The 12381-nt window shown below is 42.9% G+C and overlaps 1 protein-coding gene and 1 pseudogene across 1 annotated transcript in view; one reads left to right on the forward strand and one right to left on the reverse strand.

The window, feature by feature from the left end:
* Positions 1-5721, forward strand: part of SCD5 (stearoyl-CoA desaturase 5) — a 154617-nt gene extending 148896 nt beyond the window's left edge. The window contains exons 4-5 of the mRNA XM_042936065.1: positions 175-407; positions 4269-5721. Of these exons, the coding sequence (XP_042791999.1) occupies positions 175-407; positions 4269-4459 (424 nt within the window). The 3' untranslated portion in view covers positions 4460-5721. The remainder of the gene's footprint in view (positions 1-174; positions 408-4268) is intronic.
* Positions 5722-11343: 5622 nt separating this feature from the next.
* LOC122218473 lies at positions 11344-11758 on the reverse strand (annotated as a pseudogene).
* Positions 11759-12381: the final 623 nt, after the last annotated feature.

Here is a 12381-nt window from a genome sequence, read left to right on the forward strand (position 1 = left end):
TATATGGGTTTGTGACCCCTGTACAGAGCAGCACACAACAGGGTACTTCTTATCCAGAAAGAGTTGAAGGAATTGATGGGCACAATTCCTGGCTTTTCCTGTATGTAGCTTGTTCATCTCATTTCTGCCACCATCAACAGGTGCCTGATGGTAGTGTAATGTCCTGCCTTCCAGGTACTATAAGATCACCGTGGTGCTCATGTGCTTTGTGATCCCCACGCTGGTACCCTGGTGTGCCTGGGAAGAGAGTCTGTGGAACTCCTACTTCTTGGCCTCCATCCTCCGCTATACCATCTCACTCAACATCAGCTGGCTGGTCAACAGTGCTGCCCACATGTATGGAAACCGGCCCTACGACAAGCACATCAGCCCTCGGCAGAACCCACTCGTCACCCTGGGTGCCATTGGTGAGTAGGGGTGTGAGAGCCAATGGGGAGCATGGCAGCTCAGATTTTCTTAACCTTCCAAAGGTTTTCTGGACTCTGTAAAGAGAGGCAGTGGAATGGAGTCAGGTGGGATGAACTTGGGCTTTGGTATTAGAATCCTGGTTCTTGGGTGAGTCACCTAATCATTCTGATTTAGAGTTTTCTCATCTGTGAAATGGGAAGAGTGATGCTTACTTCATAGGGATGTTATGAAGATGGATACTCTATGTAAACTGCTTAGTAAAATGTCTGTCATATAGTAAGTGATCAATAATTAGGAGCTATTTATTTTTACTGTGAAATTTTTCCCAATGGAGGAGTAGCAGCTGGCTTTTCTCTCAAACTGCCCTGACCATTCAGCTGTCCAATCATTTGACCGACTGTAAGAAAAAAGGCCTTCAGAGAGACGGGAAGAAACAAGAGTGTGGCATCTCATGGTGCCACAGAATGGTTCAGAGCGAGGCCGCTGGATTCTGACAACTTTGGTTGAGTCTTGGTTCCTTCACTTACTCTCTGGGAGAGTTATCTGGCTCCTCCGCACCTTGTGTCTTCTCCTGTAAAGTGAGGATAATCATAGCATTCACCTGCTTCCTGGGGTCACCAAAGGGTTAGATGAGCTAATACATAGTCTTTGCAACAGTGCTTAGCATGAAATAAGTGCTTAGTTTGTGACTAGCCTTATGGTCTTAGGAAGTTACTTGTCCCTTCTGTACATTTACATCCTCGTTTTTAAAATGGGGAGAATCATAGCAGCTAGCTCAGAGATGTGAGGACTATAGGTGTTAATACCCATTAAAGCACTGAGCACTGTGGCTGAAACATAGTAAGTAATAAATAGACATTAGCTGTATCTTTCTAGAAGTAACTCAAGCTTCTTGGTAAGCTGAGCCTTGAGCATTGAGATCGGCCCCAGGAAGGGAAGGCCCTGTGGCTAAGTAGCAATGGTCTCTGCATCACCTAGCAATGAGTTTCTCCCACCACATTGTTAGGCTCGGACCCCGTGTTGACAACAGCAATCTGAGATGGAATAAGCACCCAAATTTAACTATGGGACCAACCAGCTAAGCAGAGAAAAAAGTGTCTTGGAAGGAGTTTCTGATGCTTCTACTTCTTCCTCCTCCTCACCCTTCATCTCTGACAGGACTGCAGTGAGGGGGGCCACATCCAGTGTTGGCCCTGAGATCAGACAGCAAGGGGACAAGATGGACTGTTACCATCTGATGTGGGGATGATGGACCAGAAAACCCAAGGAATGTGACCATGGCACTGGCCTTGAAGAGCTGGGTACTGGTTTTAAGTCCACCCAGGTCAACACGGGGCTCCTAGTCAGTTTTCTTCATTAAGGTCCTGGAAAGGCTCCCGTCACACTGAACTGTGTGATAGATGGCGGGTACACACAGGTTCTCAGAACAGTGTCTGCTTCTGAAAATAGCAGGGGAGACTCCTCTATACTACACTGTAGTGCAGGAAAAACACTAAAAATTATGAGGGTGAAAGGAGCAGGGTAAAGAAGACCTAAATTAAAAAGAAGACTGCAGGGGCGCCTGGGTGGCTCAATCGGTTGGACATCCGACTTGGGTTCAGGTCATGATCTCACGGTTTGTGAGTTCAAACCCCACGTAGGGCACTGTGCTGACAGCTCAGAGCCTGGAGCCTGCTTCAGATTCTGTCTCCCTCTCTCTCTGCCCCTCCCCTGCTCATGCTCTGTCTCTCTCTTTCTCTCTCTCCCTCTTTCTCTCTCTCTCCCTCTTTCTTTCTCTCAAAAATGAATAAACATAAAAAATTTAAAAAAGAAAACTGCAAACCACAGTTCCATCCATCTGATATATTCATTACAGAGCAAGATCCTTCGGCTGTGGTCAATAGAAGAACTACATGATGACCAGGGCCTATTTAAGAAGTGAAGGAGAAATCTGGCAGTTCCTCAAATGGTTAAAAATAGTTATCATGTGATCCAACAACTCCACTCCCAGATTCATACACAAAGAGAAATAAAAATATAAAAATATATGTCCACACAAAAACTGTCCATAGCAATATTATTTGTAATAGCCAAAAAGCAGAAATAATCCAATAGTCTGTCAATTGATGGATGGATAAATACAATATGGCACATCCATACAACGGAATACTATCTGGCAATAAAAGGAAATGAAGTACTGATATCTGCTACAACCTTGAAAGCATGATGCTAAGTGAAAGCAGCTAGTCACAAAAGGCTACATATTGTATGATTTTGTTTGTATGAAATGATCAGAATAAGCAAATCTACAGAGATTATATTAGGGTTGTCCAGAGAAACAGAATCAGTACATGTATGTATATGTATATATATGTTATACATACACTATTCTGTTTTTATATATATTGTAATATATATTATATGTTCCTCATCATAAATCCCCATATATATAGGGAAACAGTACAATATCTATATAAATATAAATAGGTATATATTTGTAGGACATAAATAGGTAGCCTCCTGTTTTGTGTGTATATATATGTATGTATACATATATACACATGTATATATGTATGTATATATGTGTGTGTGTGTGTGTGTGTGTGTGTGTGTGTGTGTATGCATAGGGAAAGAAGGAAGGGAGGGGGAGGGGAAGAGGGGAGGGGAGAGAGATTTATTATGAAGAGCTGGCTCACATGATTAGGGGAGCTGAGAAATCCCACAATCTGCCGTCTGCAAGCTGGAGACTCAGGAAAGCCACTGATATGATTAAATTGGAGTCCAGAGGCCCCAGAACCAGGGGAGCAGATGATATAAATCCCAGTCTGAGGGCAAGGGAAGAAGAGATAGATCCAGTTCAGTCAGTGAGTCAGAAAAAAACGGGTAAATTCCTCTTCCTCCACCATTTGTTCTGTTCAGGCCCTTAACGGATTGAGTGATGCCCACCCCCACTGGCGAGGGTAATCTGCTTTACTGAGTTCACTGATTCAAATGCTCATCTCATCCAGAAACACCCCCACAGACACACCACACAGAGATGTTTAATCCGGGCATGCCTCGGCCAGCCAGTCTGACACATAAAATTAACCATGACAGAGAAAGAAAGTAAGGCTGGAGGGATGGGGGGGATGGTTGGGGGATGACAGTTCAGGAGTGTGGAGCTTCCTTTTAGGTAATGAAAGTGTTATAAAATTCATCGTGGTGATGGATGCCCAACTCTGTGAAAATACTAAAAGCCATTAAATTGTACTTCAAATGGATGAATTATATGGTGAATTATATCTCAATAAAGCTGTTTTAAAAAGTCAAATGAAAGAATCCCTGAGATCCCTCCTGAAAACACCTTAATTTAAAAAAAAAAAAAAAGAGTAAGAGGAAAAGCTATTCGCTGGTGGGCGGGTGGGGGGTGGTGGTGGAATAATATATGGGCAGATTTGGGACATGTAAAAGTCCGGCTCCTCAGTTTACTTACCTATCTGAACAGGGCTCCTCTGGGTCATCCAAGCTCTCCCAACGAGCCTTCCTTTAATCACTCCAGCCCACAGAGGCTATTTTCCTTTTATGAACATACATCAAAAGGAGGATCTGTTGTCATTTAGCATTGAGCTTACTAAGTACAGCTCCGAAATCATGGTAGTTGTTCATACCGGGAAATTAATCTTGTGACTCTGCGCTGATAACCTTTTTTTTTTTTTAATCTGTTCAGATTTAGTCTAGCCAACTAAGTAAATTCTTCCTAAGGGCAGACACCAAGTCTTCTGCTGCCCAGAGAGCCTGACATAGTGCCTTGTACATGGTAGACTCTCAGCAGACCAGGGGGGAAAATAAATCTGTGCAGAGAGGTGGGGAGGGGTTATTTCAATACCCACTTTGTCTTCTAGGTGAAGGCTTCCACAATTACCACCACACCTTTCCCTTTGACTACTCTGCGAGTGAATTTGGCTTAAATTTCAACCCAACCACTTGGTTCATTGACCTCATGTGCTGGCTGGGACTGGCCACTGACCGCAAACGAGCAACCAAGCCAATGATCAAGGCCCGGAAAGCCAGGACTGGAGACGGCAGCACTTGAACCTGGAACTGGCATCCAACATGTTTGCCATTGATACCTTAGTTCATGGCTTTTGTTCCTATAGTTCTCTTGTTCATTGGATGTGGGAGGGGGTAGAGGCTGGGGAGGGAAAGGAATCTGTGTGGTTTGGGAACTTTTCGTTTGTCTCAAAATAATGTCAAGATATAACTATCAATGAAAAAAGTTTTTAGCATCAATGTAACTATGATTTTAACATTAGAGTGTGAACATGTGATTTAATCGTTGTAGCTACAATATGTCAAACACACATGGTCATGTGCTTGAACGTGATGTTAACCCTGACAGGATGAAGGAATTTAATATTCTTTCAGTGTGATTCAGGAGAGCATTTTCTTTCTTTTCTACCAGTTAACCCAACACTGTTTTTAAACACATTTTCTGAAGGTAGAAGACAAAAGAGAGGGTCTAAGTAACTAAAGAATGTTTCTGTTTTGTAATTACTGTGCCTGTGTGTTTGTTGTTTTTTAAAGAAGAGAATTGAAAACTTTCAAAAATGACAGGAAATGGCCCTCTTATTTTCTTGCCCTGTTTACAGCTTGTTAATGTTCCACTGTCTTTGCTTCCGAAGAGATCTGTTCACTGCCCGGCTAGTTTTGTGTCCCGATTATGGCCAGCCGACCCTATAAATCAGTGCCTGTTTAGGTGTTTGATTTTGTTCTCTTTGCTATTGTCATTTTAAAGGTGTATAACGCAGATGTGCCAGACATAAAATTAAGCTCAAATTAAGCTCTCATTTAAATGTTTAAACATCTAATTTATATTCTAATTGATCCCAGCCACTGATGCATGTACTTTAGCTACTACTGCTAAATAAGCATATTAATTTTCCACACTAGGCCATCAGATCTTAATAACCGACAGTTATCTAGAACTCAGTGTGTACTAATGTTTCCCCTGCATGCAGCCTTCATTGATTCTGCAGCAAAATATGAAGTGATCATTATGTAGCTTCTGAAGTAAAAAAAATGTTGTGTGTTAAGTTGCCTTGTAAAGAGCATGTTGAATTCATGGGACCGCGTGCCCTTTGTTTTAGTTGTTAGAGCAAAAGAAAGATGTTGGAGCACTTCGAAGATAGATCTTTTCGGGAAAGGTGGGAATTTGGAATTTTAATTTAAAATGTTTGAAAAAGAAGTGATGCCAACTGGAAATTGTCACAATGAAGTTCTTCATCCAGCAGGTGTTTATTTGCCATTAATAATGTGCACACTATGAGTGATTTACAATAAATGATTATTAATTCATTGGTGTTCTTGACCAGGTACTTAAATGTTGTTCAGAGGATGTTCTCTCAGGGGTACCTGAAGCTCCATGATAACCACGTGATTCCCATTTGATTCGAGCACTGGACTAACAACACCCCTAAGACCAGGCCTCCTGTATCCCATCAGCCTTATGCCGGAGGGAAAATTGACTATTTTTTTTTTTTTTTTGGAATGCTTAACCCTCAGTGGTGTCGTTCCCCACTTCTCACTCACCAACACTTTTGTCATTTGTATTGCTTCCAGCTGACAAATGGGAACATTTATTCCTACCTGTCACCCAAAAGAACATGAAGGACACCTTCCTTCCCCGACCCCACCAGGCCCCAGTAGTGATGACCAGGGGCATGGGCGATGGGCTCATCTCTCCCTCCAGTCCTGCCCCCCAACTTTTCCCTTGTGCTGCCCTTTGGCCTTGAAGCACCTGTGCCCCTGCCATCAGATACAGACTTCTGAGCCTGCCTGCAGTTGAGTGGGATTCCAGCCATTGGACCCTTTGAATATGACTGTGTGTTTTCTATCTGCTTCATGTTGCAGCCACACATTGCTGAGACCTTGTATGGAGTGTTGATAGAGTGTGATTGTATCCCAAGACCTAAAATGACCTGAATTAGAAGTATTTCTGTGAATCTTTGACCCCTTAAATGTACTGAACTTATTGCTTGTCCATTAATAGAAAAAGCTACATTTGGAAAAATTGTTTGAAATCTTCTCACAAAAGGAGGACATTCCCCAGGTGGTCAAAAGAAATCCAGAACCTCACTCCTCTAAACCTGAGTGCCACATATATATCTGCAATAGTGCCAATGAATGAGGATTGGGATGATTTTGTTGACAGAGTGGCTAGATGAAGGTTAGATCACTCTGGAGTCTTCCATATAAACATTCCCTGCAGATCTTAGTAGCATCTAAGGGGGTGGTGTTTCCCTAGACTATCCAAGGTGGCCTCAGAGAGGTTGGTCCTGCCCTTGATCTCCCGTGTCCTACAAGGCCTATTTCAGAAGCATCCACCCATGCATCCCGGTGAGGGGAGACAAGGGGAAGAGATCCATGTATGTCACGGCAGCTACATGGAGCTAACCTGATATGGCAGAGTCAACTCAAGTGTGCTACTAGCCGGCAGTGTGGCCTTGAGAAAACCAGTCTTTCTGGATCCGGTTTTCTCCTCTACAAAGAGAGAGGATGAAACCAGACTCTGGCTAAGGTTCCACCAAGCCCTAATGGTCACCAACAGCAACAGAGATAGGAACGTGCCTGATTTGGGATTTGAAACACCTCTCAAGTTGTGCCCATCCTTTTTGGAATCTGGGAGGTCAAAAGTGAGGGGGAAATCGAGTCTGAGTGAGAGAACACAGACTGAGGCTGAAAAGAATGTTCTTGGTAAAAAAACAAAACAAAACAAAAAAACATGCATGTGTTTCATTTATTTTCAAAATATAATGAAACAACAAAAGTGAACTTAATCCATGAAAAACAACTTAATGAAAGAAAGTACTGTAAAAAGCTTTGGCTTGGTGGTGTAGTAGAAATAGCACTGGACTGGAGTTCAAGACTTCAGTTTGAATTCTCCTCCCTTTTGTTAATTGAGGTATAATTGACATACAACACAATATTCATTTCAAGTGTGCAACATAATGATTTGATATTTGTATATATTGCAAAAAAAAGGAGGGGGGCACCTGGCTGGCTAAGTCTGTGTATACTCCAAAAGGATCACCACAGTAATAAGTCTTGTTAACATCTTTCACCATTTGTAGTTAGAAATTTTTTTCTTTTTCTTTTTTTTTTTAAGGTTTATTTATTTTTGAGACAGAGAGAGACAGAGCATGAACAGGGGAGGGGCAGAGAGAGAGGGAGACACAGAATCTGAAACAGGCTCCAGGCTCTGAGCGGTCAGCACAGAGCCCGACGCAGGGCTTGAACTCACGGACCGCGAGATCATGACCTGAGCCGAAGCCGGACGCTTAACCGACCAAGCCACCCAGGCATCCCAGAAATTTTTTTCTTATGAGAACTTTTAAGATCTACTTTCTTAGCAACTTTCAAATATGATATACAATATTCTTAGTTATAGTCACCGTACTGTACATCCCCATGATATTTATTTTATAACTAGAAGTATATATCATTTGACCACCTTCACCATTTTGTCAACCCCCATGCCCCACCAATCTGTTCTCTGTTATCTATGAGTTCATTGGGTTTTTTTCTTAGATTGTACATGTAAGAGAGATCAAATGGTGTTTGTGTTTCTCTGTCTGACATTTCAATTAGCATAATGCTCTCAAGTTCCATCCATATTGTCACAAATGGCAAGATTTCAAATTGTAACTCATGATCTAACTTGGTGTGTTACCCAGAGTCACATGATCTACTGACTGAGCCAGCCAGGTGTCCTGAGCATGTGACTCTTGATCTCCGAGTCATGTATTCAAGCCTCATCTTCTGGGTAGAGCTTATTTTAAATAAATAAATAAATAAATAAATAAAGCACTTGAAAACAGCAGATGCAAAAAGGGCCCTCTGAACTCCCTTTTTCTCCCTAAAAGCAGGAGATGAAACTCTGATGTGGAGAGCTGTCTTCTCTATATCGGGAGAAAAGAAACATTCTTCTCACCAGAGATAGGGAGAAGGCACCAAGAGAATCAGTGCAAACAAACCTTGTTCAAGTAACTCTTAGCTTCCTTTAGCATCCCCATATATTTTTGGCACTCTCTCACAATTAGTACTCTTTGTCCAATGTGGCACATAAGCACTTGGGCCCTACCTCTTTTTGGGTCTTCATTTTCCCATGAAGGCTCCCATGAGCATGTAATAATAAAATCTGTATGCTCTTCTCTCGTTAATCTGTCTTAATGTCAACTTAATTCTCAGACCCAGTCTGACCCTCAGAGGCTAGAAGGAAAGTTCCACCTCCTCTACAATGGAGCCTCAGCTAGCCCTTCTGTAAATGACCTGGACTGGATTAGATTGTCCCGCCCAGTTCTCCAGCTGGGAGTCGTTCTCCTCCGTGTGAAGAAACCCAGCACACCCACAGGGCCTTTGTCCAGTCCCCTGAGAGTCCTTCTGAACCTTGGCTTCCTTCCTGTGCCTTCACACCCTCATCAGAGGACAAGCCTTACTTGCTTTTCTTCTTATCAGGAGCTGGGATAGAAGACCCAGAGAGGGAAGAGGCTGAAGCTAATGGATAAGAAAGAGCTTTGCGGATTATCTGTGACGTTCATTTATCCATGTCACTCCAGTCCTCAATTATAGAAGACACTGGAAGCCAGCTGACTTCTCAGTGGCTGCTCATGTGAAACAAGGAAGGAAAGAAGTATCCTAACTTTTATACCCCCCCTTTTTTTTAATTTCCCCATTTTTAGTTCAAGGTATGTGTCAAAATCCTTTCCTTCCCTTTCCTCGACGTCAAGGAAGTGCTATAAATGACCTGGAAACTCCGCTCCTGCTCTCTCTCCTTGGGCTAGGGAGTTCGTAACCAACCCGCCCCCACCCCCAGGAATGTTCCTGACTTGTAAATTTGCAAATCAGATGCAAGAGGAAGGAAAGCGCTGGCCTGCGGCTGCTGGGGGATGGGGGGGGGGGGGGGGAGGGGGAATGCTGGCCAGGCTGCAAGCCTGTGTTCCAGCAGCTACTGTGGCTCAGTGACAGTCTTCTCACTTGCTTTCACTCTCCCGTGACGCCTCTGCCTGGGCAGCTGGGAGACCAGTCAGCACAGGCAGGCTGCCTCACTTCCCATGGGTTAAAAGAGGAAAAGACCAGCAGACAGCTGCCCCAGTTAGCTAGGGCCAGGAGGCCTATGCCCTGAGAAAGTCTCCGTCCTTACAGCTCCAGGCCTACAGTTACTATGCAAAAAAGTTGACTTGGCCTTTGACTACCGGTTGAAATCCCTGCAACTCAGGATTTACTAGATCTATGTCCCTGTCCTTCCCTTTTTTGATCTTCTGCAAGGCTACTTTCCATGTCATTGAGAGAAATCTCCAAAGTTGCTTTTCTGATAGAAGCACTGACGGCTGGGCGGAGTCACCAAATCCTATGCTGTCGATGGACAAAGTAGCTGGGTCCCACTGGAGCAGGGCATGGTTGTATTTTTATCAGATTTCTTAAAAGCTGGTTCTCACAGTGTATGGATCATAAAACAGAAGAGGTGTTTGTAGAGGGCACTCCTTTTTCCAGGCTGTATGACAAGGTCATGTGTGAGAGTGACGGAGAGAGGGAAGGGGTGACCCTCTCTGGTACATGTTGTGATCATTGTGATCACCGAGTGAGGAGGAACTGTCAAACTGGGATATCCAGTGTCTCAAAGGAAGAGTGAATCATCAGTGTAGGTGATGACTTTCCAGTGCCAGCAAGCAGGCTTCTCACACTTGAGGTGGAGGGATCCAGAAGACCCACTCACTTCTCTCCCGGTCCCAAAATTGCTGCCTGTGAATGCAACAACTCATTTCTCTGAATTTAAAAGCCCAGCGTCACAAAGTTCTTCCAGATATGCCAACCAATGAGCACGTGTGTGTGCACTGTTCTCTACAGGCCTTGCTGGACCGAGCAATTTGTAACACAAGGCAAATCAGCTTGTTAGCAAGAATGTACACACAGACGCTCCATAGCCAACCAAGGTGAAAAATGATCTCAAAGTGGATCTTTTGCCCTTTATGGAGTCAGGTCACTATTTTTAAAAGTGAAGACTGGGGCGCCTGGGTGGCGCAGTCGGTTAAGCGTCCGACTTCAGCCAGGTCACGATCTCGCGGTCCGTGAGTTCGAGCCCCGCGTCAGGTTCTGGGCTGATGGCTCGGAGCCTGGAGCCTGTTTCCGATTCTGTGTCTCCCTCTCTCTCTGCCCCTCCCCCGTTAATGCTCTGTCTCTCTCTGTCCCAAAAATAAATAAAAAAAACGTTGAAAAAAAAAAAATTTAAAAGTGAAGACCTTGGTTTTGCCTTCATGTGGGAAGTTTTAAGCAATGATATATTGGACTCTTTCCAACCACCTTTTAAAGTCTATTTGAAGCCAGGGGCTTGGGTCAGTTTCAAGACACTGAAAGGGACAGGCCTTTTTTTTTTTTTTTTTTTTTAATTAGAAACATTGTTTATTTCTGCTTCTTTCATACATCTTGTTGTGCATGAAACAGTCTGGCATACATATCTGAAATAATGTACTGTTTAAAGGCAAAGCACCATAAGTAAAGCTGATCATCTCTCCAGAGTTCTCAGCCCATGGGATCTTGCTTCGTGATTTTATATTAATTTTTGAAAGTCAGGAATGTCATTTCCAAAATACATTAAGGGAGCTGTAAAAAGTAATCACTTTATTCAATATTATAGTTGTGGAAATGGAGTATATTTTCTCTAAGAAATGAAAAACTAAGAAGAAAATGCCACTTAACCTCAGTGGTAGGTCAGTAAAGGCCAGAGGGAGAAAATACTGTGATAAGTTTGTCTTTTTGAGACCAAGAAGACATTCTAGTTCAAGCTTTAACATGCTTCCTATGTTTTCACTAGATGCTTCTTTTCTGCTGCTTTTCATTCTTCTCCATAGTTCACATCACAGGATTGGTACAGCCTTTAAAACTTCATTAACAGGAGCAAATCCAATATCCACTGATCTCTTCTCAAAAGGCATTTGAATCCATCAGATAGCCTGGCAGTTTCATTCTCATGAATACTCTAGCCATGAAAACACTCAACAGGACACAGACGAATCCAATGAATAGAAGGAGAAATCTTACTGAGGTTTGGAATGTCTGGTGCATTTGACCGGTCCAGGATTATGAATCCTAAACCTCCTGCTGTAAATAGGAAGTTAGATGTGAGTCCTTCCATAATATATTGTCCATTTACTCTGTGGGCCAAGAAAGCTACTGGCCTCTGATGTCCATGTTCATCGGTCATAGAGCCAATACTTTGAAGTTTAACAATAATGTCATAAAGCATTCCTCCCGTGATGAGGACATAAGACACCACCACCTTCAGCTTCAGCTGGGGGCATTCAAGCGCTAAGATCGGGACCCAGTACAAAGTCTCCATCTTGGTGGCGGCAGGGGCAGCTCTCTGGACAGGCCATTTTGATGTGTTTATTTATGTATTTTTTTTTAATATTATTTGGCTCTGTGGCCTACATTTACACAACCCAGGGATGGTTAGATTGTTACTTTGTTGGGAGATAAACAGCCTAAGGAGAAACATGCAAAACTTCTGCTTCTTCATCTATGTCACCGCTGAAACAAATGATTACTTAGGTCCCTTCTTTGATCAAAAACTACAGGAATTAATAGCAAGAAGCTTAGAAAATGTCAGATTCTGCTCTACCCAAGCAAAACATGTGGTTGGAAGCCATCCCAATATTGTATCCCTATAAAAGAAAAAAAAAAGGAAGAGACTGCAGGCCACAGTAGTCTTAGAAAATTGCCTCTGTCGAAGCAAAGTAAACATTTGTAGATGGAAAAGCAGAATCCTGAGGCTGGTTGATTTTTCTGGAATGCCATTGCAATGGCTAAATATTTCTCAACAATTGCGGGAGGTGGGGGTTGTTTTGTATTGTTTTGTTTTTAAGTTTCCATTTGAGGGATGGCCTTAAATTGAGCATTGCTGTGTCCAAAAGTTCCAGCATTATAAATCTTGGAAAGAAGAACAAACGTCAAAATAAGGTC

This window comes from Panthera leo, chromosome B1, assembly GCF_018350215.1.
Source record: "Panthera leo isolate Ple1 chromosome B1, P.leo_Ple1_pat1.1, whole genome shotgun sequence".
In the NCBI taxonomy this organism is placed as follows: Eukaryota; Metazoa; Chordata; class Mammalia; order Carnivora; family Felidae; genus Panthera; species Panthera leo.